Source organism: Lineus longissimus, chromosome 16 (assembly GCF_910592395.1).
Source record: "Lineus longissimus chromosome 16, tnLinLong1.2, whole genome shotgun sequence".
In the NCBI taxonomy this organism is placed as follows: Eukaryota; Metazoa; Nemertea; class Pilidiophora; order Heteronemertea; family Lineidae; genus Lineus; species Lineus longissimus.
In genome coordinates, this window is record NC_088323.1 from 5111302 (window position 1) to 5136466 (window position 25165).

Genomic DNA, 25165 nt, shown 5'->3' on the forward strand with positions numbered 1-25165 from the left:
AAATCGACTCCAAATTCTTTAAATATTCTGTTACTTTTCCAGAGGGTGCATTCCAGGTCAAGGTCACAGCCTCAAACGCTCTCGGAAACTTGACAGTAGCGTTGTCGTCGTTGTTCTGGGTACAGATCCCGCCCGGCGACATCGGCCTCCCCAAAAAAGATGAGGGTCCCTACGCCGTGATGGTGTTTGTAAATCAGACGTTCACGCTGATTACGAATGGTGGCACCAATGTGACGTATGACTGGAATCTTGGCGATGGTACGACAAAGACGGATCATGGTGAGTGGTTCTATTCATAGAGGGTGCTTACGAAAACACAGAGGTGTCTGCTAAGAGAGGTTCCAATATTGGCGTCCGTGCGAAAAACTTGACTAGTAGGTCCTAATCAAAAGCCAGGGAAAATACTGGCATGTCGAAATGAAATACATGTATTCTGTTCTGATTACAGGGTCAGTGTTGACGTACATGTACACAAAGACTGGTAACTTCAATTTCCAAGTGAAGGGATACAACAAGGCGGGAGAAAAGAACTTTGTGACTACAATGATGGTGCAGCAGGCCATACAAGGTATAAGACTCTAGCTAGCCTGTTGATCGCTTTGAAAAGAGAGAGAGTTCAAATTGAATGGAAGCAACCAATGTGAGACCAAAACCAGGTTCTTCATAGAGAGCATGACCTTATTTGAGAGGTCAGCTGAGGGAGGGTCCACTGCAATCAGAGTTCTGATGAAAAAAATGGCCAAAATAATTTCGTTTACACCACTTTCCTTTATTTCTTCAGCGTGTACTTTGACGGCCTCGAAAACGAAGTTGCTTACGTCACCGGATACGGTCACGTTTACCGCTACGCCATCGAGTCCGGCCGACTATTTCAAGTGGGACTTTGGCAATGATCAGATTTCTGATTCATTTAAGAACGAAATGCAGCAGGAATATAAGAGTCCAGGAAGGTAGGAATCCTCACTGAATTCTGTATACCCTCTATTTGCTGTGCTCTTTTGACAAAGATGTCCATTTTGATTTCACTTCCGTAAGTCTACGCACGAACACGACAAAGAGATCTGAGGAATTTACTCCTCTGAGTTGTCGGTTCAAATCCAACAGAAACCAGGTGTTCTCCAGTGTTACACAGGACTTGATCAAGTACATTTGGAGCTAAAGAAGTCATTGCAAACTTTCTTTCAGCTACGTTGTCAAAGTGAATGCGACAAACTATGTCGGCAGTAACGTGGTCTCAAACATGCTTGTTATCCGCGTGTTTGCTCCGGTCACCAACCTGAAGATCCAGGTGTTAGGAAGCCTCCTTCTGAACCGACCCATCAAGTTTGACGCGCAGTACTACTCGGGTACTAACTTGACTTTCACGTGGGATTTCGGAGATGGCAAGGGTGTCGTGAACAAGACAGGCTCTTCGGAGATTGAGAATACGTTCCAGAGGTAAGTTCCGGTGTATTTTCCCTCTGAATGTATAAACAGGTTATCAAATAGGTTAAGAGGGCCAGGCTCATGATCAGGAGTTCATGAGTTCTACTCTCAGAAGGATGACTGCCTTTCTCAAAAGTCTACTACCTCATTGTTTTGGGTATCAAAATTCCCAACACACCAAATCTGATAAAAAGTGTGTTTTTTCCAGGAAAGCCGAGTACAATGTTACATTGATAGCTTCCAATGACGTGAGCCGCCAAAGTGTCCACATGACCATCTTCGTGTTGGACCAGATTTGTCACAAGCCGGAAATAGTCTTCCTCGGGACGAATGGTGTGGCTACGGTAAGTTGGTGGCCAATGGCAACAGGCCTGAAATGGCAAAGTTTAGTGCAGCGTCTGTGTTCCTTGCGTTCTACAGAAGAATTTCTGGATATGGCTGGGGAATGAATATAAAGTGCTTTGAGCCAACAAATTTTTCACAATTTCAGGAAAGTTTTAGCACATGCTGATCACTGAAGAGCTAGATGAGCAATGATTATCATTATTTTACACTTGTTTTCTGCCTTTTCAGTATTTCCAGTACGCACGCTCGGATGAGATTCGTATCGAGATCGACACGCTGGTGAATTGTACAACCACGTCCCTCACCATATACCGGTGGCGTATCTTCAAACACGGCACAAGGACGCTGGCCGATCTCCAGGACGTACACGCAGACCTGCTCAAGAAGAAGATGCTACTGCTGAGCCCACGTGCCCTGGGTTATGGGAATTATACGGCGCAGATTGAGGTGAGTTGATGCGCTGGAGTTTGTTCGAATATGTTTTTGGTGGGTTCCTGTTCCTGTTCACGGCTTGTTTGTTCTTTCATCACACGCACACGATCACAGGTATGTAAAATGTCCGATTTGAAGTGGATTTTGGAGTTTTTTCTCTCACTGTCCTCTCTCTCTCACCTCTGTGGATTCTTCCAGGTTCGAATGGGTAATGGCTCCATCGTGCATGACGAGAAACAGATCGACATCTTCGTCCAACCGACACCACTCCGTCCCATCATCTCCGGCGGGATCATCCGTAATATCTCCATGATGAATGACCTGACTTTCGATGGATCACAGTCATATGATCCCGATTTCCCGGACGCAACTGACCTGAGGTAAGCTGTCCATTCGTAAAAGTTAAGCTTGCTGTTTCTTTCCTGGCGTGGTCTTGTGCCGCAACAGTTGGTTCGAAGTAGAATCTCAACAAGTGAAATCTATATTGAAGGACATCCTTTTGGCAATCAAGTCCCTCATACTAGATAGGAAAAATACAATGAGTTTCTCTCTGTCACTCTGAACTTTCTACTGTTTCAGTTATAATTGGACGTGCCGGGAGTTGAACGATGATCGAGCGCCATGCTTCAAAAATAACAGCAATGTCCTTCCTAGTACGGCCAGAGTGGTTTCGCTGCATGGTTCCGCTTTCATTCGGGCGAAGGAGTACGTGATTAACCTGACGATAAGTCGGCCTGGGCGGGAATCGCGACACACCACGCAGGTTCTGAGAGTGTCAACCTTCAACATGCTTACGTAAGTTAACAGGAATGTGACCTGTGGAAGTGGAAGATTTCTGTTTCCTTTCATCCAAGAGGCTTAGTTGAGAAATTATTAGACAGCAGAAATAGAATAAGAGATGTCCCAGCTCTCTGCAAAACTTTGAATTTTCAAAATCGAACAAAACGTTAAGATTTTAGAGGCACATTTTGCAAGTTAGGGAAGTTCCGAGAACAGTATTTTCACATGAAATTTCTTTCTGTTTTTTTCTCTGGGCAATGTGTCACATCCTTGCATTATTGCATTGAAGCAGATGGGTCTTTTATATAACTCTACAGCAGCACTCTTTATGATATCTTCCAGTGTGTGGGTCAAATGTCCCAAATGTCTTGACGGTCCGGTCAATTCCAACTATCGTGTCGAAATAACGGCCGGGTGTGCCTTATGCGACGACGAAGAAGCCACCATCTTGTACAAATGGGATTTATATCTTCTGTCGAAAGTGAACGATATGACGTACGCCGGTGCCCACGATGTAGGATCGTGCGTAGAAGCTGATGGCTCCTCCTATATTCAGTACTGGAAATTGATATCGACTACCGTTGCTCCGAACACAACCAACACGACTACTGCTGCCCCGACGTCAGCATCGGGGAATCCCACGACTCCAGTTGGACAGACCAGTAAGTAGCAAAACTTCATTGGCCTGCCTCCACATGAGCATTTTACATCGCGTATATATCGCCCACTAGTCCTAGTTGTGAGTCTACCAATAACTGCAGCAGAAGCACCACTTTGGGTTATGATTCTAGTTCTTGTATTGGCCACTAGGTGCAGGAAAGTACCACTCTGTAAAGTATGCAAATCATGCTGAAAGAACCTCATTAACATATGATGAACGCAACTGTATACATTTGAACACTCAATAAACATAGTTTTTCTAACAGTTTTGAAAAAGTTTCTCTAGCCCAGGACAGGCCAGCGTGGCATGTCGGAAGGCCTGCCTGTTTCTCGTGAAGTTGGGGCACTGATTCTCTGGGGTGTTTTGCGTTGTGTGGGCTCCACATAACCACATAAATTGACGCTCCATAAAGCTGAACCACTCAGTTGTTGTATTTCCACATCCAGTCCCATCCCGCCTTGTCCCGCCAGAAGAGTTAAACCATCTAACTTTTAGTTGCCATAGCGACGCCTCTCATATACTTTTATTGATTAGAATATGACAATATTGTGTCGGTGCAAAGTGCCCTCGAGTTGATAGCGGCCCGCGTGAGTGCTATGCCGTCCCGGGGCAGGAAGAGAGATATTGAGGGGTATTGGCAGCCTTCATTGTGCCTACCTCGATCTGTCGACGTCGTCAGCCGATGACTAAGAAAGTTTGCATCAAGTATGTCGGCGAAAAATACTACTGTAAACTACAAAATTGTGGAAAATATTGTTTTTTCAGAAAATTTTGCAAATCGTTAAAATAAAGAGGCACATTAATTCACCAATTAGCTGAAAATATTCTAAAAAAGCAGTCCAAAGTGTTCTTCAGAAACTTCTAAAACTGATTTAGTATTTATGTCAAAATTTTAGCATCAAATATGCAAATTAGCCTAATGAATATTAATTGAGTACTCTCGCTTTATTGAAACTGAGCTCAAGTGTTCGGTCCTCGAAGAGGACTATTTAAAATTGTAGAGAGACGCGAGGTTTTTGAAGCCAGATTCTCGTTTGTTATCCTGCTAAAATAGGCCTGCCGATCCAAAAGATCCTGCTTTTTTGGCCCATCTTGCATTTCTTCAAAGAAGATCATTCTCCTCTTATGGATGCGTGGCAAGCAATGAATTACTCAGCCAAAATGTTGATGAGAAGCGCGCATTAAATTTTCTTGGCCTTCTGCAACGATGTTTTATGCGAATGCATATGCAGTTTAAAGCACCTCTTCTGATCCATTATCGCCTGAACCTAATGTGTTGAAGAAGCACCAACCGATCCATATGCATTCTGAAATGTAAAACAAAGACACAACGATTTTGATTTGAAAGCTGTCAGATTTTAATTAGCGTGAATCTGATGGGTGAATTGGCTGATGTGTAAATCACAATATGCTGTGTTCGAACTTACTTTACTGCTAGCTAGTTTATTTAGTTATTTTTAGATTGGTCAATTTTGTAGTATGTTTACAATATTGGGTGGTTTATATTACGGAAATTTTGTATATGATCACTTTTTAGTCAGGTTGAATTTTATATTCAAAATATCATTCTCATGTAATGCTAAAAGCATGATTGCTGATGGTCATTTCTTACTCTTTTCAGCTTCTGGTGCCTCAGATGGTGGCACCGGTGGCGGCTCAAGCGTCACCCAGCCTCCGAGTGGCGGTGGCGGGGTTCCGCCGATCTTCCCAAACGTCGGAGAAGGAAGCACTGGCGGACGAGGGACCCGCAAACGACGCAACACGCAAGATGTCCACGTCCGGCGCCGTCGTCAGAGTGCCAACCCATTCCAAAATATTGGTGAAGGTTCATCAGGTGGATCTTCAAGTTCGTCGTCGTCATCCTCGTTCCCTATAGGGGGCGGCGGTATCTCTGAAGGGTCGACGTCCGGACGTGGCGATGGTCAGGGCACAGGGAGTGGAAGTACAGGAGGAAATAGTAAGTAACCATGAATTAAACTTTATGTCTTTTAACTTTATGTCTTCTTTTGATCACTTCAGCGGGAACTGATGTGATCAGAAAACACCTTGGCCTTTGTAGATATAGACAAAAACCCCAAAATGTTTACACTAACTTATGTCTTCCTTTGATCACTTCAGCGGGAACTGATGTGATCAGAAAACACCTTGGCCTTTGTAGATATAGACTAAAACCCCAAAATGTTTACACTAACTTATGTCTTCCTTTGATCACTTCAGCGGGAACTGGTGTGATCAGAAAACACCTTGGCCTTTGTAGATATAGACTGAAACCGCAAAATGTTTACACTAACTTATGTCTTCCTTTGATCACTTCAGCGGGAACTGATGTGATCAGAAAACACCTTGGCCTTTGTAGATATAGACTGAAACCCCAAAATGTTTACACTAACTTATGTCTTCCTTTGATCACTTCAGCGGGAACTGGTGGAACAACCGGAGGGAATGGCAACAACAACGAAGGCGACCGCGTTGTCGACCCGTTCAAGCCGGGCATCAACCCGCACATCGTCAGCCAGGAGCGGTACAGGATACGCCTCCTGGCGGAGAATACCACAACAGGCCTTGATCACTCGTCCATCGTGTTCAGACCGGGATTTCTAAAACAGGGCCGGACGTATATGGCCAAGGTGAACGTGACTTATTCAAAAGGTGAGGATACGAATTGCCTGAATCGAAATAAGGACATTCTGCGTTCTTGTAAAGAGCCTGCTACAGAGATTTGGTTTTGGTTGATTGTCAACTTCAAGTTTTTGCTTTCAGGGGCGAAACGCGAGACTGGTGAAGCTGAATGGTGGTTTGAAGTGAACGAGAGCCCCAACCGCGGCCAGTGCACCTTCCAGCCCCGGTCGGGTGTGGAGGAGGAGACAAACTTCAGGATATTCTGCCATGAGTGGCAAGATAGGGCCGAGGTTTGTAGTGATGTGTTTTTACAATAGCGGCAGTGTAGCATTGTTTTCTGTAGGAAAATATATGTACCCCATAAGCACCCCATATGCACCCCATATGCACCACAGCCATGTTTATGATGGTCATCATTTTGTAGCTGTCTGCGACAAAAATCGATGATTGGAAATGACTGATTTTTGTAGCTACAACCTGCTACAATTATTTACATTTCCTTTTAGGACAAACCTTTCATCTACAAGTTCACGTACCGCTTCCCGGGGAGTGACGTGCGGTACATGATCTACGGCGGGCAAAAAACAGACTTTCAGTTCAACCTCCCGGCCGGGCAGGCGTCACAGAATTACCAAGGTATGAAATATTATTAGAAGGTGTCATTTTTGCCACCGACAAAAAAACAGAACTTTCAAGAATGTTTGCATTGCGGAAACAAAAGAGCACTTTACGACTAGGATGATAGAAAATTCCACAAGCGCTTTGAGCAAGGTTCTTCACCATGAATATACACATACCAAAATGAAATATTTTTTTTCCAGTTCTAGTTGAGATTGCCATCGTCGACCGCCGAGGTGCTCAAACATCAGTGTGCCAGCTGCCGATCACAGTCAAACCAAAAGATCTCACTGCGCTTAAAGCAAGTGGAAAAAGTGAAGAAGAGATCTTGTAAGTCCTATTTCTTTTCACCAGCTCACCCTGTAGGCCAAGCGCACAACACTGGGACAAACAGTGACAATATACCTGTCAGTGACCAGAGGAGAGAACATGGCCCTCGGCCATTTCATTCCCATTAGAAAACTTTTCATAACATTCATTTTCGCAAATTTAGGTCATTTGCCAAATCAACGAAGAGAGAACTCCCACCAAAATTGGGCAGTTTATGGTAAACACCCGTTTGGTGACGGAACGAAACAATTTTAAGGCCTCCGCGTGATGAATAGCCAACCTCATATCTGTGTCAGATCTGTAACGGCAAATCTCCAGGGGACCAGGTTTGATCCATAAATAGATAAATGACCAACGCAATATTATAACCTAGAGATATATCTACACGCCTCCATGAAGTTCATGAAATTTTCATTCCGACTCTGCAAGTACGTTCCCCAGGGACGTTAACATGTTAGAAATCAACTTAGTGCCGCCGTGGGACACTTCAATGAGAACTGTATTGGGACATTTTGCATAATTTACGAAACAGGCTGTATTTCGGTTGTTAATTGAATAGTTTATATCATGTAGCAAAGTCGTAAACTACGTTCGCTGACATTTGGGATGGGACAGTGTTTTATTGGAATAGTTCCATATTTACGCTAAATGTTGGTGGTGCATGCAAAAAATCAACCACCTAATGAAAAATACTTATAAGCTTACCCCCAATCGCGGAATTCATCAACATGTGATGTTTTTGTGAACATTTATAGCGCCGCCAAAAAAACATAAGGCATAATTTGCGCTGCGTATCTGATACGGTTTACAGTTGAAAGTTCTGCTCTTGAAATTGTACTGGTGGCATCGTTCCTACTCTACCCTGTACTCGCAGAGCTGGTTACAGGAAATTCCCTTTAGCTCAGTCGGTAGAGTAAGTACCTTGTAATAAGGTGGTCCTTGGTTCAAACCCCCCTTGCTGGACCTAGGTGCTTTTCTTCTCCGATTACTGATAGAAACAAACTTTTTCATTCCCTTTGCCTCGCATATGATATTAGTCAACTGTTTTGCGTCCCGGCAGCCGCATAATTAGATTGCTAGTATGATCCGTGTCTTCAAGTTTTGTAGCCACTAACTTCATTTGCCCGACAGGAAAAGTGAATGATGGAGTGGGGCCAATGATAATTGCATTCTAAACAAACTCATCATTTTTGTCGGTTAACACTTTTCGATTCTATCACTTAACTTGGCTGCCAATCCTATTCCAAAGTATATAAAATAGTTGGGTATACCCTATTGCCCAAGACTTCCATTTCATCTAATACCAGCAGAGCAGTGTGGGCTGCTAACCCTATTCCAAAGTATATGATATTGTTGGGCATACCCTATTGCCCAAGACTCTGGTTACAACCAAAAGCAGCAGAGCAGTGTAGGCTGCTAACCCTATTCCAAAGTATATGATATTGTTTGGCATACCCAATTGCCCAAGACTCTGGTTACAACCAAAAGCAGCAGAGCAGTGTGGGCTGCTAACCCTATTCCAAAGTATATGATATTGTTTGGCATACCCTATTGCCCAAGACTTCCATTTCAACCAATACCAGCAGAGCAGTGTGGGCTGCTAACCCTATTCCAAAGTATATGATATTGTTTGGTATACCCTATTGCCCAAGACTCTGGTTACAACCAAAAGCATCAGAGCAGTGTGGGCTGCTAACCCTATTCCAAAGTATATGATATTGTTTGGTATACCATATTCCCCAAGACTTTGGTTTCATCTAATACCAGCAGAGCAGTGTGGGCTGCTAACCCTATTCCGAAGTATATGATATTGTTTGGTATACCCTATTGCCCAAGACTTCCATTTCAACCAATACCAGCAGAGCAGTGTGGGCTGCTAACCATATTCCAAAGTATATGATATTGTTGGGTATACCCTATTGCCCAAGACTTCCGTTTCATCTAATACCAGCAGAGCATTGTGGGCTGCTAACCCTATTCCAAAGTATATGATATTGTTGGGTATACCCTATTGCCCAAGACTTCCGTTTCATCTAATACCAGCAGAGCAGTGTGGGCTGCTAACCCTATTCCAAAGTATATGATATTGTTGGGTATACCCTATTGCCCAAGACTTCCATTTCAACCAATACCAGCAGAGCAGTGTGGGCTGCTAACCCTATTCCAAAGTATATGATATTGTTTGGTATACCCTATTGCCCAAGACTCTGGTTACAACCAAAAGCAGCAGAGCAGTGCAGACAGAGAAAAAAATCTGTTTGGACAGATTGTGCTTGTCGGTCCCAGTTTCAAGGAACATGTAGACAGGCTAAACCTCCTGTTCTAGTAGGTTCTGTGGATGACATATGGTCTGAGGTGCCCAAGAACACAAGTTATTACTGAAGTGAAGTAGTCTGCAAATATTTCAACCAATTCATATCCTTCACGACATTCATATCAGTATTGCGCACATAGACAACTCACAGATTTGCGCAGGTTGAGTCGAAAATGTGGAGTTGAAAACACACACGGTTGGCGCCTGGGTTGATGTAAATAATGGAAGAGACGTCCCCAGTGAGGTTACCTTGTCCCTGTTTTTACTTCCTATACATTTTACTGCGAGTTTGTGAACGTGTCTTTACCTGGGGTGAGGTTTGACAATATCAATGGTAGAATCAACAATATTTCCGCCGAATACGTCTTAAAATTGCATTCTCGCTGCATGGAATTCCACGGTAGTGCAACAGGTGTTGACCAAATCATTCAGCTTTGAGGACTCTGTCAGAAACTGATATTATGACTGAAATTTATATTGCTGCGAAAGAAACTTCTACAGGATATGTACAAATTCGCCATGACCATTGCTGTGAACAATGTCTAAAGCAAAGAGTCAACCCCTTAAACTATTCAATAATGATGATGATGACGACGACGACGACGACGACGACCGCTTTTGGTGATACTTTTGCTCTCTGCCGTAGTGGTGTAAAAAAACTTTGGAATGATCCGCGTAATGAGGTTTCCAAGGGTTAAATTCTTTGAAGTTGTTTTTCATCGCTAGTGTTGCATTCCAACATATGACGACTGAGATGTGTGCATATATGATATTGAAGAACACTTAACGTTGTCTAACGCATATGAAATCGATTCCTTTGGCAAGCCTGAGATACCCGTGAAAGCATTCTCAAGTATGTTGAAGAAAATATGTTGTGCTCAACAAAATTGTGGAGAAAAGTTGTTGAAACTGCAAATATTACAGTAGACGAGAGAGATTTGAAAATACTCCCAGAAGAAATTTCTTTTGGCATTCTTGATTTTTGTATCAGCACCATTTGTCAAGAAACAGGTAATCAGTTTGCTTGGCCTTGAATAGATTTCAGATTTAGCTGATGAGAATGGTAATGAAAAGAAAAAGTGTGTTGCATCATCCTGAATAAAGAATTTCGACAGCCCTTCATGATAAGAAAAAATTGTTCTTTGTCAAGAAACAAGTAATGATATTGCTTGGCCTCGAATGGCTACTTTTCATAATTAGCATTACCTATGCTCATTTCATCATCCTTAATAACTGTTTTTGTCCCTTCTTCATTGTGAAATTGTATTTCTTTGTCTTTATGACGTCGATAGACAACACGTTTTTCAGCAGAGGACGACACACATAATGAAATGTTATGTAATATCTCGAATGTGTGCAGTGATGTAATCTATCATATATTGATACAATATGTTATGTAATACAGTAGTGAGGCGGAGTTTATATCAAGTTCACGTAGTGTCACTTGTAAGCATTTCAGTTTAAAAACGACATTAGTTTTGACTTGTACTGTACTCATATTAAAAACTTCAATGGGGTTCCGATGGAAATGCAATTAATGCTCCGTCATTGCTTGGCAACCTGCAATGCTGGTCAATCATGAAGTACCAGAGCATATGCAATGAATCCGCACTTAATTATTCACGATGTACCAACAATAGGTTTTGTGTATAACTCGTTTAATGACCGACTTTGATACGCCGGAGAGCCAAGTTTATTGGTTATCCGGAAGTTGGTGGTACTTGAAAATGTACGGAAAATTTTTTCATTGTGATATAAAAGTTAACAAATTTGAGGCACAGATTGCAGAAATGTTTTCGGTGGATTTTACTTCAAAACTTTTACTGAAATGTTTACCAATGATAGGGGCCCACGGCAAGGAAACATTCATTATTTTTAGTGTCTCTCAAATCGGGCCACTATGGCACTTCGTCTGTCCTCCCTTTAAAGAAACGGGTAATGTTCTCAGCTCAGCCTTGCTTAATGTGACATCATTGTGTATCTCCTGTATCTATATAAGTGTTATGCAACACAATTGTCGTGATTGAATAACGACTGATAATGGATGCAGACCCTGTGATGTTAGCATGATAATGCCAGAGTGGCAAACATGCATTGCTAGCATCGTTAGCACTGTGCTAATTAGTTTACTCTTTGTCCAGAAAGATTGCGCGGTAGGTATATTTAGCAATACCAATCTTTTTTCTCCCAATAGGTTACAAACTACAGGGTGGCCGTGAAAACTTTTTCCTCGCACAATAGAAGTTTTCTGGGCCACCCTGTAGTGATGATCAGTGTGTTGATAGCACTTCTCCTTGTGCCTGCAGTGTAGGTTTTCGAAGCGGGCTTGATCTGTGTCCTTTAGTCTACTGTAATCTATGCCCACTAATTCTCACTTCTCACTTATAGAGGCTTAGAGGCCAGAAAAAAGAGCCTGGAGACCACCTTTTACAACATAATGTTTCAAGGTCACCGCTTCGTGACCTCAGCACACGTGAATGCCGAGTCATCAAGCCAATCACATGCAGCCATTGTTCAAAAACGTAGCCGCTAAAATATTCATCTCCATATGCCAGATTATTGTTGCCTGGCCACTAATCAATTGGTTCAGTAATAATTAATGAGCAACTTCTGCTAGTGTGTTGAATGTGGGAACTTGCGCGTAGTGATACCTACATCCCCCCTCAGGCCAGAAAATTCCAAGTACTATCGGCAGCTTCAACCAGGCGGCCTCAGAAAGATAGCCAAGCCGTCCCAGCTGACTTTCTTCATTTGCTTGAGCAAATGTCCTTTTTCGAGGCTGGAAAAATCAAGAGATGGGAAAGGTGGCTGTAAAATGGTATCTTAAAGTTTCACACGGGAGAGTTTTCCAATCAGTTTCATCCCAGTTTTTCCCAATCGGAGATTATCTGACATGGAAACTGCTTTGCACGCTATGCAGCAGCTAATATAGTACCAGAAAGTGTTAACTGGAGCTAGTAAGTTTGCTAACGTTATGAAATCGCATACACAGCGCAATTATGGCCCGTTATTGGTGCTTTCACACATCATAACTAGCATGACTCACAGGCAACGTCCCGAACAAGTGCTCCAACATCGCATCGCCAAGTTGAATGGGACGAGGGGAGCACGAAACTATATGTCGCTATGGCAACTAGTGATCCATTATGTAAACAATAAGTAATTACTAACGTCAGGCTTCTGATGGCTGATGTGTTAATGGTTGAACCACCCATCGGTGAAAAATTATGGAGGTTATGGAAGTTTTTGATGTTGGTCTGTCTTGAGGGTGGAGTGTGTTAATTTATTCAATATGAAGTTGAAAAATCTCAAATTTAATTTCAAATTTCAAACAGATGATACAAACAGCATAGGCCTTTAAGGGTGCAGAGGTCAACTTGGACTCTCTGTTTTAGCCATCATATAGAGAAGGCTTACTTATGCAGGATTTCGTCCTAACTCTAGCTCTAGAATAGAGTTGGCACTTCTTGGGGTGCGGGGAGTATGCACTTCTTGGGGTGTGGGGAGTTTGCACTTCTTGGGGTGCGGGGAGTTGGCATTTCTTGGGGTGGGGGGGGGGGGGGGTGAACAAATAACTGAATGGCAGCATCGAGCAATATGATTTTAGAAGCCAATTGTTGTAGACATGATGTAATGATTGTTGTTGAAATATTGGCACAGCGCGCCAGAAATTGTGCAAATGTTTTCTCAGGAAATGAAAACACTACAGGCTTGAGCAAATGTGGCATTTGATGCAGCTATAGACCGTGCGGCGTCAAAAGCTCCGTGTGAAATAGTGACCATTTGACATTGGCTAGAACATCTGGCATATTTAGTTTTATAGGTGGCTTTAGGATATTTGGTTAACTAATACTGGGGGGAGGGAGGGGGGGGGGGTAAGCAATGGTCGGCATACACTTTCAACCAAGTTTTCATGGCGCTAACACAGAACCTCTTTCATTCGTTCTTGTCTCGTGATCTGAAGGTTATTGGCCCTGAAGTGATTTCTCGGTAGTATGAGCCCTGTCCGCAGCCCTTGAGCATAAATGGCAAGCCTGTATTGTTCTCCAAAATGTAGTTAGCTGCAAAAAGCACCGGGAAATGTTCATGCCTTGGTGTTAGGGCAGCTAGATGGTGTTGCAAGTTTGGTACGAAATAGTGGTAATTTGAACATAAAACACCATCCTAATGTCTTCAATGATGAAATTTTGCATTAAACACCTCCATTTTATCAAATGCATGCAACATTGTCCGCATATTGGTGATGAATCGCATGATAAATAATTAATGTAAGCCCCAATCGATGAAAATGATGGAAAGTTGGGTCCATATGTTGCAAACACTACATACCAATTAACGCTATACCCTGATTTAATTTTCATTCATTTGTTGTAAATTATTTATCGGCGACTTGTGAAGATTGACGTACCTGTGCAGGTAATGAACGGACCAATCAAATCGTGCCAGCCAGTCCGGCCGCTTCCACGGAAACGTGACGATAAAATCATAATGCGAGAAGTCAGTTGTGAATAAATTGAATGGGATTTTAACGATGTATCGTTGAAAGTTGTATTGTGTCTGAATGGCTGAAATGAGTATTTGCGAGGTTTAGCGAAAGTTTTGAGGTGAATTGGTTTGATGGATCATGGCAGCGTAGAGTTTCACCCCATGCAGGGCGAGGTCATTTTTGGTTAATTCCCAAACCTTACTGTATGAGCATGCAAGGGTGAGGAGCACTTGTATGGGCTGGACGTGACGTAAACTCTCATCCTTAATGCAGCATTCCTGTTAAAGCATTGAGCTGTCAGTGGGCAAAAAAACGTTGATACATTCGTGGAAGTCGTTCGCTAAACTATTCTACACTTGGGATGACCAGAATGAAATTATGAGAAAGACTCAAAACATTCACCATAGAGTAATCTGATTAATCTTAGCTTAAAAGCATTGCTTCCAAGTTTCATTAACAAATTATGGGTTTAATTTGAGGGTAAAACCAGCCGTTTTCATAATTCGTCCATTTCTATGTCTCATTGACTTTCTTATGTTTGTTTCCAAACCGGGTTCATCCACCATTTCGATTTTTCTCTCCAATGGACCTGGGACAAATCTCTGATGAGGAGGCAAATAGTTTAATTGCGATGGTTATTTCTTTGTAGCTGGTTGTCTGACGTTAGCAGCAGCTCTGTAGATAGCAATTTGATTATTCAAACGCAGACAGTAAATCCGAACATGTACTTGTACTTTTGATGCCAACGATTTTTCAGCATTTACAGATAATTGTCAGAATATAATCTCGCTAAAATTAAAATTGAAGTTCCTGTTCCATCGTTATCAAAGGCTATTAAAAGTTAGCCAAGGTTGCATCTGTACAAAACGATGAAATAATACGGACGCCGCGTTTTCGATATGATTGGCATTTTCGATCCATCGGGTCATTTTCTGACATCCAACACGGAAAAACCTGTGCCAACTTTCAGTGGATTTCCGCATGGAAATGAGAAGCAAATATACGTGAGACGAGTAGCGGAACACACTCTTATTCGTATGCCCCCTATGTCAACAAAAATAATATCACCGATCAATGCGGCGCGTATTGACTTACATTAACTTGAAGCTTTCCCCGTCCCGACACGATTCTGCTTGGTAAATATCGCGTATTATTCATAAAGAGGAACGTCAGATATTGAAGTGAAACAAAAAAGAATATGGATCATGTATGTCTCTGTGTATTACGAACACGAAATACAGAATATTAATGAAGTTTTACGAAAAAACGAATGTCATTGATCAAATTGATGAAAAATATTGCAATTGTGTACCATGATTTGTGACGCCCTGTATGTAGTTGCTTCCAGCAAGGTGGAACCACTCAATGTAATCTAATAATTCACTAAGAATGTGTTCAACTAATTAAAAACAAACAGAAATTATGGAAACTAAACACCATGAATCACCTTAATTGGCAATTAGGTTATCAAAGACATTATGATCTTTGTAATGGTGCAGGTTGATATGGCCTGCGCAGAATGCGATGTCTTCCATATGGAGTGCTGGAAGAATCAAATGTCACGATGTGTAAAAAGCTGGTTTCAAACTTTTTAAAAAAACGTCTCATCGGCCAGCATGCCGTTTTTCAAAGTGGTCCACACCAAGCTTTCAAGTCCAATTTGGGACAAAACAGTATATTAAAAAAAGTGTTTGTTCATTTAGATATTTATTACACCTGGCACGAAGTAAATAAATAAATAAATAGATTTGACGAGAAAATGAAAGAGGATATGAAGCTGATTTGAGTGTTATGAGAACCCAATTATGGTTAACCACTGTCCTTCAACTCAAGTGTAACCCCCTTTGCCCGGTGACCCCTGCTTGCCAATTCACCTGATACAGCGTCCAGTCACAAAGCCATTGTCCCGACCCATTCAACCTTGAAGTGATACATGTGTTGTACTTGTAACAATAGAGTATTAAGGCTGCATGTCCGTAATTTTGCAATGAGTGGGGGTGACCCTCAGTATTATAATCTGATATCAGCGTCCAAATAGATTGCGCTGATTTTCATTGGAGTATGCGTCAAAGTGACATCAAAATGTGATGTCACTGATCTGTCACAACATTGCAATACCCAACATTCGGTGTAAAATAATAGAAATCATTAGTTTTGCTGATAATGTAGATATCCCATATTCCCTATCCACATGGGACGTCCATATGGGACAACATTGTTAAAGACCTTGGCCATTTATGTACACTGTATTTTCTTGTGGTTCAAGTAAATGAAAATACACATTACAGTTACTATGCATGCACATCTGCTGAAACTTGGCATTCATCAGTCTGCACAATGACACTGTTGAACAGAGTAGGCCTTTATCAGTGCAACCCCGACGTGAAACGTTTATTTTGTTCTTCGTCCTTGCTACAAGTTCCAATGGGGTGTATTCATAGGCAAATAGCAGTCCATTTATACCACTGGTGGTGGCCAAACCAACTCGCATACAGGAAACGTCGGAACCACCCATTCTCTCCGACCCCAGGTCCACAGCACATATTATTTATATCGTTTGCTTTACTCTCTTATCAATCATTAATCGAATTAAAAGAGGCCCAAACGTCATTTGCATCCACGGAGCTGGGTAGGATCATTAGTTGCCATGGCAACGCATGAATAAGGGAAAATTCATCAGGGTAGTGGTGTGCTGTCATTTCAACCCAGGACGCTGTGGAGTGTAGTTATCTCGCGAGGTAAGTCGGTTTCTGCTCCGTGAATTTTCCGCTGGTTCCAGATGTGGAATTTGACTTTCACGAAATGTATTTGGCGATTTAGATGTGTCTCCTGTCCTTGATGTCGTGTTGTGCTTTGTGGATATTTCTGTGTTTGGAGTTAGGATGTATGTGTCAGGCATTATCATCCCGAAGCAGGATGGCAGCATTAGGGTGTAGCTGCTGCGTAGCTGTCCTTGGAGACTGTCCTGGGCTGCACTCAGTGATGCTAGCAGGCTGTGCTGGGGTGAGGTCTTTGCTAAAATTTTGAAATATTACAGTAGAATTTTTTGTTCATCATTTGCTTTGGTGTTTCTTTTTGATTATGAGGATTGTCCCGAGCTGCACTCAATTCTTACTGTATGTCTATGGGTGAGGCCTTTTCTGTTTGAAATATTTTCATTTTGTGTTTTTTTTCCTTAACTGACCAGCTTATCCAGAATCCATTCTGATATTGTTGGCAAAGCAGTTTTGACACAATTTCAAGTGAAGTTTTATACAAAGCAGTTTTGACGAAATATTTTGAAAGATTGAGATATTTTTTGGTGCACCCTGTGTGGCTGAAACCATCTTCCATGACGATAACCATCTGTGTAATTGAATCTGTTTAAAGATTCATCCGATCATCCCTCAATTCGTCTCGCATCTGTCAGCATCAGTTGGACCATTCAGTCGAAACAAAGGCCTACTGTCCTGGCCAAAAGTAACTTCCCTCATCGTGTACAGCTTTGTCTGTCACCACAGTAGATATGAAGCTGTACTGAGTACTCATTTCATTTTATGGTGACCAGTACTCTAGTACTTTTTCAAAAAGTGGTGAAAAAGCATTTCTTCCGTTTTTGGTTCTGCTTCTTGTTTGCAAAACCTTTGTTGGAAACTTCATAATTTTCAAAATTTTGTCGTTTCAACTGACGATTTTGGCACTCTTAAGGTTGATGTTCCGTGGTGGCAAGCTTGGGCCCACTTCAAGAACGCACTTAAGTATTTCGACAACATGCTGGGCTATAGATCCACAACTATAGATAGTACGCCCACCATACAATGAAGAGTGCCTCGCCAAATATACGGCATACCACAATATTAGATTAAAACTAATATTTCCACATATGAAAAAATATTCTCCAAACGCGAAGACTAATAATGTACAATAGAAATACATAGTATTATTACTACTGTAATTGTCCTTTGGTATGGAGTGTCATTGTCTTGCCCTCTTTTCCTGGGATGGTCGGAATTTTTGCGGGAATTATTAGCTAGTAGTGAAGCGCAGTCTGTCGGTATAAGCACCATTCCATGTGGTGTGTAGTTAATACGTCTATGCTCGTTTTGTAATCCCTGGCAGGATACAGAGACTCTGACCTTGATAGATAAAATGGAGTTGTGAATGTTGAATTAAGGAATGACATTGTCCGACAGTTTCCCTCTTCTGGATGCAAATGGTTGCAGGGGTAGATCGATATTTTTTCGGTCGGTCAGTTTGTTTTGATTCGTTCAACTTCATTGGTGAGGGCTTTTCTCCACTTTTGCATCAGTTCTTTTTGGGCAATTAGGCATAAGTCTTTCAAATTCAAATTCAATTGCAAATTTCTAACTTCAATGAACGGCATAGGCCGGAAAATGTGAAACATGCAACATATCTTTAGCATAGAAATTCATCAGTTTGTTCTCATTGCTGATGTTTTCTGGGACCCTTTGTCCAACAGGCGATATGATACTGCCTCGGCCTCTAAGGGTTAAATATATTATGGTATCCAATTAGTGATTACATCAGCGTAACGCGACCATTGTTGTGATGTCACAATCAGGCGCTAATCAAGTTACCTGCGGTCAGACATGCGTGTTCATCTCAAACAATAGAGCAACAATTATAGAGCTGAGGGGAGGGGAAGGGGTGATCTCTAAGGCAAGGAGTGAGTTTGCATTTCGATGACGAATGCAGTGGATTCACGTTGCCTGTAGTCAGAAATGCAATGAAATAGTCACAAATGCCCAGAGACAATAATACAAAACAACCAACTTGACTTTATGACGTAAACCAGCGAAAAAAATCACCTCGTCCTCGGATCAAAATCTAAACCTCTCTATTATAGGCCTATTGTGAGGCTGTCAATTACACAAGTTTTGAAATTTCCAGAAAGTATCTCTCATCTGCAAATAAAACTGGGCATATGGGAAACTATAACAATATCAAAGATCCTCGATTGATTGTTGTTGGTGATAAATCCCTGCCATATGCAGTATTAATAATTCTCCAATAAATATTTGAGAGGGAGCGCTCTGCCTACGTTTTTGTCCTCGGACAATAGGCACGATATGTGGAGTATTTCGGGCATTGTGCGGCCGTCAATCCGAAATCTTGTTGTGAGGCTCTCGACAGTGTTGTAGGAGTTGGTAGGGTATGGTTGCAACTTCAAGGCACGAATGAAGCTAATGAGAATGTCAAGAAGATAGATAATGTGACAGCCTCACAGCATAGGGTTAACGGGCAAATTTTCGGAACTGTTTTATTTTAACAGATCTTTGCAACGAACTGTACATTGTAATTTGCGAAAATGAGAATTGCAACAGATATTTTACCTATCACTTTGAAACAAGTTACTAAAAAGAGAAACTAGACCAACTTTGCCAGTTCTGACAAAATGTTCTGACATAAAAATCAAACATTCTCGCAAACTTCAGGATTCGTTCAGCTTCTGAGAAGACTGAGAAATGACATTAGAAGGAAACCAGAATAATTCCTCAATTTTTCACTCTAATCGAATACAACAACATTTCAAAGGAAACGAGATACCACTGTGTGACTACAAGCCGCCTAGGGAAGGCGTGATGTGATTTTTCAACTGCCAGGCAAATCCCAAGGGTGGGTCTTTTTTCCTAATGAACATTGAAATAAGGTTTTGTTGAATTTATCGTAATTTTTTTCATTTTCATACAATGCATGTCCGTTCTTTCCTTCTGATAGTTGATAGTGATGAGATCATTGGTGAATTAAAATATTTAATAATCTTGAAATCTTTGGATCAGTTGGTCTGTTTTAGGCGCAGGCTTTGGGTCCTAATTAGATGTGGTGGAGGAAATCCTCTTGAGGTCTGATTCGTCAGAGGAGTGAGCCTGAGTTCGATCCCTCATGTTTTGCTCTCTCATTCCTCTGTCATTTTTAAAAATAGCTAGATTTTCGGCCACCTTTTTTTCGACCAATTTAAGCGTGAAAAGTCACCCTGTCATCGCTGGAAAATATAACTGTTTCATCTCACAGCATGAAATGATCTATGATGTTTTTGTTACAACTCCATCAAGCTGAAACTGAATTGCAATGTCCATTACCCGTTGATTTTATTTTTAACCACATTTTTGTTCTTTATTGGCCAAATAACGGTGGACTTTGTACTGAGAAGATGGCGGAAGTTACACAAAAGGCCAACAGGGCGACACCCATTTACAATTATCGTATTATCGTCGATATTGCTCGCCATTCTTGTTGATGGTGATTCTCTATTGATTCGAGTTCAATAGCGATGTTTTAGTATCAAGCAGGGCGGCCATATTGTCCGATCTGATCGCTCGTGCGTGGCGCTCGTCTGCAACCATATGGACCTGTGTTTGTTTTTACTGCATCGATTTAATCAGTAATTTGGTCCATTCTTGATACAGACAATATAAATCGCAGGATAAATGGATAAGGCCAGACAAACAAAACTTTTGTTTCTGACCAGATTCAGTAGATTTTGAGTGGGTTTCATTACATGTATGATAAGGGGTGGGTCAACATTTTATATTTTATCCATAGGGTGGGTCCAGGGTTAAAAAAGAGCTCACATCGGGACAGACTACCACATTTAAGCGCAATTTTGGGTTGCACCATTTTCAAAATGCACAAAACAGTTAACTTTGAATGTGAAGTGGGCAATATGTTACAGAGGAACCTCCCTTATCGGATAGCTCTCAATTTTGGACACTGCATTTGGTCTAAAATTGGTCATTTCCCTTTAATCAGGATACCTCTCAACAAAGGACTGAATTTGTTAGTTACAATGGTGTCCTTGATAAGTAGGGTCTACTGTACAAGTTTCTTTTTACTGTACAGTGACTGTTTTCAGATGTTAGACGTGTCCTATCCATATATTGTGCTTTCAACACAATTTTTCTGCATGCTTTTCGTAACTTGGCAATTAGCACGTTCTGTCCTCTGCTCAAACGATCCTTGAAATATCAAATTATGTTTATTTATGACCAATTTTCCACAGGGAGTGTGAGGGGAGTGTAGCATGCTTCCATCAATATACAGTGTGTCATAGAAAACATTGATATTTCATATTCAGTATAGAGTGTGTCATAGTGTCCGAAAGAAGTTGATACTTTATTACAACTACAGGCTATACTGTGTGTAATAGGAAAAATTTATGATCAGTCTACAGTGTGTCATAAAATGGTTGATATTTTATGATCAATACAGTGTGTTACAGAAAAAGTTGATATTTTTGGGCAGTATACAGTGTATCAAAGAAAGAGTTGATATTTTTTATCAGCGTGAAGAAAATCTATAAAAAAATTCAAAATTTTTGCTTTGACTTCAAATTTTGATGACATTTTCCTCATAAAGTCAAAATGCCAATAAATTACACTGTTTCCTGAAATAACTGTTCATCTGATTATTTGCTCATTTGTGCAATGGAAATAGCTTTATGGTTAGCCCTGTTGTCCTCAGCTTTTGTTCCTATGCCAGTATATTTATTCGTCAGAATTGGTAATTTATAACAAACATGGCTAGTTTGCCTCGGACACAATTTACTGGTTAGCTGGCCTGGTCAGTAAATATTTACCTGCGGCAGAATATTAAACGTTAGCAATCTCGTATTAATGGCAAAACGCTCCAGATACGAACTATGGATATCAAACTTCCACACGTATCTAGGCAACCGTGCTATCTCCAAATATGGTCGTTGAGTGCCTGTATGTTGGGGACTTCGTCATTCAATGTTGGGACATCTTGATTGATGATGTTTTCCTTGGCGATAGTTGCCATGTTGATTTCAGCGAGTGCGCCCACGGTTTGCAATTTACAAAGTGTCGTCGTCGATTTCCACCTACATTGTAGGATTACTTTATGAGCTTAAAGGAAACCAATCCAGAATCGCTGGTAAAAAAATGGAATTCAAAACGGCCCGGTCACTATCTATTTAACGGGATAAGCATTCATTAAAAAATCTAGGCAGTTTCAAGTGCACCACAGGTAGATTTAATGTGATCTAAGTTGGCATCTTGGTAATATGGCATATCATTTTGGACTCCAGTCAATGAATTATGTCAAATGTATTTATTGCAATCATCTAGTCCAAATAAGCTTGTATTCATGATTGAAGCCGTAGTGAGCTCTGTGAAAGAACTGTAGGACATTTTATAAGTTTTGATCCCCAACCTACCCTTCTGTCCATGATTCACATATATACATGGCCTTGATCAACTATAGCCTTCATAAACCACTTTAATTAACCACTTCTAATAATGACTAATATACGGACCGATTCCGACAGCACTAACCCGGCTAAGGGGAGATTATGAGCCTGTGGTGGATTAGCCATGCACAATTCGAAAACGGTTTTGTAGATATCAATTGCGTATGAAACCGACAATAGTCCGATTTTATTCCCTACTGAACACATCGCTAGGGGAAGTGAGACCTTAAAATTAGCAAATGGGGCAAATTCAATTGGAGTTCAAACACGGGTGGTTCGACAGACTGTGCCATAAAGATTAGGCGGAATGGCTCCAATTAAAATCTGCCTCGGGCAAAGTGAAATCATTGGTTTTGTGTAAATTTTGATGTGATATGATAACTTTAGTGAATCATTTGATGAATAGTGGCTCAACTTGTTAAGTGGATTGAGGATTTGTCTCGGCTCTAGGCAGTGGAAGATGGTGGGGGTGCATGCACTTGTGCTGTCACACGCTGAGTCGGTCAAAGTTTAGGTGGTTATACGAAAACTGGAAACAGAAGCAGTCGCCCTCACTGGTCTGCTAACTTGACGAAGGGCTAACCTGACCAGGAGCTAACTTCACCAGGGGCTAACTTGGCCCTGCTTCCAGTAGCTGAGTGTTACCCGCGCCAGAAATCTGCCAGCGTTTTTGCCCTGGCCTGTACCCTTCTTTGATGGATGGTGTGTCATGGTAGTGTCATATTGCATGATTCTGTAACTTTTTCTGTAGCTAAACTGATTCCTGATCACCGTCACTTGCCTTCCTTCCCCCAGAAGACGCACCGCTCGCCCTGTCAGGCGGATACCATTCTGATGGATTGTTATGGGGAGAGAGTCATCTAGTCTTGAACGAAATGAGACAGATCCATGTTATGTCGGCTAAATGATGACAAATGGCGCAGGGTTTGAAGTTACATGTAAATAATGGCGCTCTGTGGATGTGACGGTACTGGGTCGGCTGGGGTGGTTTAAGTCGGATTTGGTGAGAGTCAGATAGGAGAGCAAGGACTAGAGGTAGTTTGTCATTTCCTCAAATAGAGGGTAGAGGGTCAGCTACGGGGTGGTTTAAGTCGGATTTGGTGAGAGTCGGGCAGGAGAGCCGGGACTAGGGTTTGACGTCTTTAATTAGGTTGTCGTTTTGTCAAATGGATATTTGAATATATTTGGAAATTTGTCCTTTGGGACCATTTGAAAATTCATTTATTTGGTGTAGCTGTCTTTAGTTCTGAAGAGTGGACTGTTGTAGACCACATAGAGGCAGAGATGGATTTGGTTGTAGTTTTGACAGACAGCGGTTTGAATATATTTGTGTCCTTGATTCGGAAAAGAAATTGGTTCTGGCACAATTGAGGGGAGTGGTTTAGAGTCGACAGCGTTGTCTATTGTTTTTGCTGCTGATTCCACAAATGGACCTCGATAAATCCACATGATAAGAAAGCCTTTTAGAGGAGATCACATATCGCACATTCGGACCGATCACGGAGAATCTGAGCCCAATTTGCGGCGGATCATCAAAACATTTATGAGGGATCTAGCGTTATCAACTGACGTAAATGAGAGTATTCCAAATGAATCGCGGGCACATGATCGACTGGACCAACTTTATGATACATGAAGACGTACTGAACGACCTGTCTGAAGATCCACCAGCATCGCAACCAAATCTTCCCGATAATTGCAATTTGCCAACAAGCAATAAATATGATAAGTTGGGTCTTGTTTTCGTCCAGCGCTGTTGTTGGTTACTGGTGATAGGCTCATTGCACCAGTTATACAGTGCCACCTAGGATGATTAATCAGAATACTTGTCCGCCGTTGATCTCTGGGCATTTCATATAGATATAATCGTCTGGTGATAAGGATGGGACCATGGCTGTAGAATTCTCTCCCTTCCATCTCGTCTGCAATGACTCACTAGCGCCAAGCCTACCATGTGGCTTGCTCGAGTTAATGTCCTTCTGCTTACAGCATTTATGCTTGCATTCACAATATTACTATAAAATTTTCTTGGTCTAGTACCAATCTGATTTTAGATGTATTTTATTGCGATGTTACTTCATTGGAACTCACCCACGCGACTTGTGCATTTCCTTCACGTGAACACACCATGCAACTACTGCATCTCAAGTGTGACCTTGATGGACGACCTTGACATTGACCTTGTTTCACTGGGAAACCAAAATCGGTGACCTTGACCTTGAACCTCATTGATGACCTTGACATTATATCTAAATCCACCATGAGAGTTGACCCCGACCTCGACCTTTTTCACGAATTGGAAAAATCTTTTAAAAATGGCTGTAATTCTGGCACCTTCCTGAAAAAACAGACACAGAGAAAGCAAATTCTCAAAAAATCCTTACCTGCTGATGTAAATTTACCAAAGAAAATTGCTAATGAAAAAGGTCACATGTTGTGTCAGCAGAAAATGTAGTGTTTGCATTTGTTAACTAAGGTGCTCTTTGCATTTGATTACATTTTTTACATTTTTTGCGAGCAATCTCATCGTAAGAGTTTTGGTTAGAGAGCTTTTCTGATGTTTTATTCTCACACATCTTGTTGCCTGATGAAGAATCGAGGAAAGAGTAGAAACATTTTCTGTCCATTCTCAATATTGAAGATACTCTAACTTCACCGATCAAAGACCGGTTGTCAATATCTGATCAAAGCTAGATGTCATGCACATGTGGTCTTTTGATACCATTTAGCATGTTCAATTTTGAAAAATGGGTTGATGACACCAAGTTGTTTGATGGTCTTAACACCGTGTTCTGCCTTGCCCTTACTTTTGAATTTGTTGTTATTAATCAGTCTTATATCGGTGGTATAAGAGTATAGAATAAGAGTAGTTTTTAGAGTGCTTTTCTGATGAGCTTTTCTTTTTGCCTTCCAACATTGCTAAGAACATGAAGCTGTCCATGCAAT

At 41.4% G+C, this 25165-nt stretch overlaps 1 protein-coding gene across 4 annotated transcripts in view; it reads left to right on the forward strand.

Moving 5' to 3' along the window:
- LOC135500703 (polycystin-1-like protein 1) overlaps window positions 1-25165 on the forward strand; it is a 96544-nt gene that overhangs the window by 47935 nt on the left and 23444 nt on the right. For all 4 annotated transcript variants that reach the window (XM_064792320.1, XM_064792322.1, XM_064792321.1 and 1 more), the window contains 14 exons: window positions 43-279; window positions 449-568; window positions 782-950; window positions 1186-1437; window positions 1634-1769; window positions 1999-2217; window positions 2401-2582; window positions 2782-2997; window positions 3325-3644; window positions 5265-5600; window positions 6059-6292; window positions 6404-6552; window positions 6769-6898; window positions 7084-7210. In XM_064792320.1, the coding sequence (XP_064648390.1) occupies window positions 43-279; window positions 449-568; window positions 782-950; window positions 1186-1437; window positions 1634-1769; window positions 1999-2217; window positions 2401-2582; window positions 2782-2997; window positions 3325-3644; window positions 5265-5600; window positions 6059-6292; window positions 6404-6552; window positions 6769-6898; window positions 7084-7210 (2827 nt within the window). The remainder of the gene's footprint in view (window positions 1-42; window positions 280-448; window positions 569-781; window positions 951-1185; window positions 1438-1633; window positions 1770-1998; window positions 2218-2400; window positions 2583-2781; window positions 2998-3324; window positions 3645-5264; window positions 5601-6058; window positions 6293-6403; window positions 6553-6768; window positions 6899-7083; window positions 7211-25165) is intronic.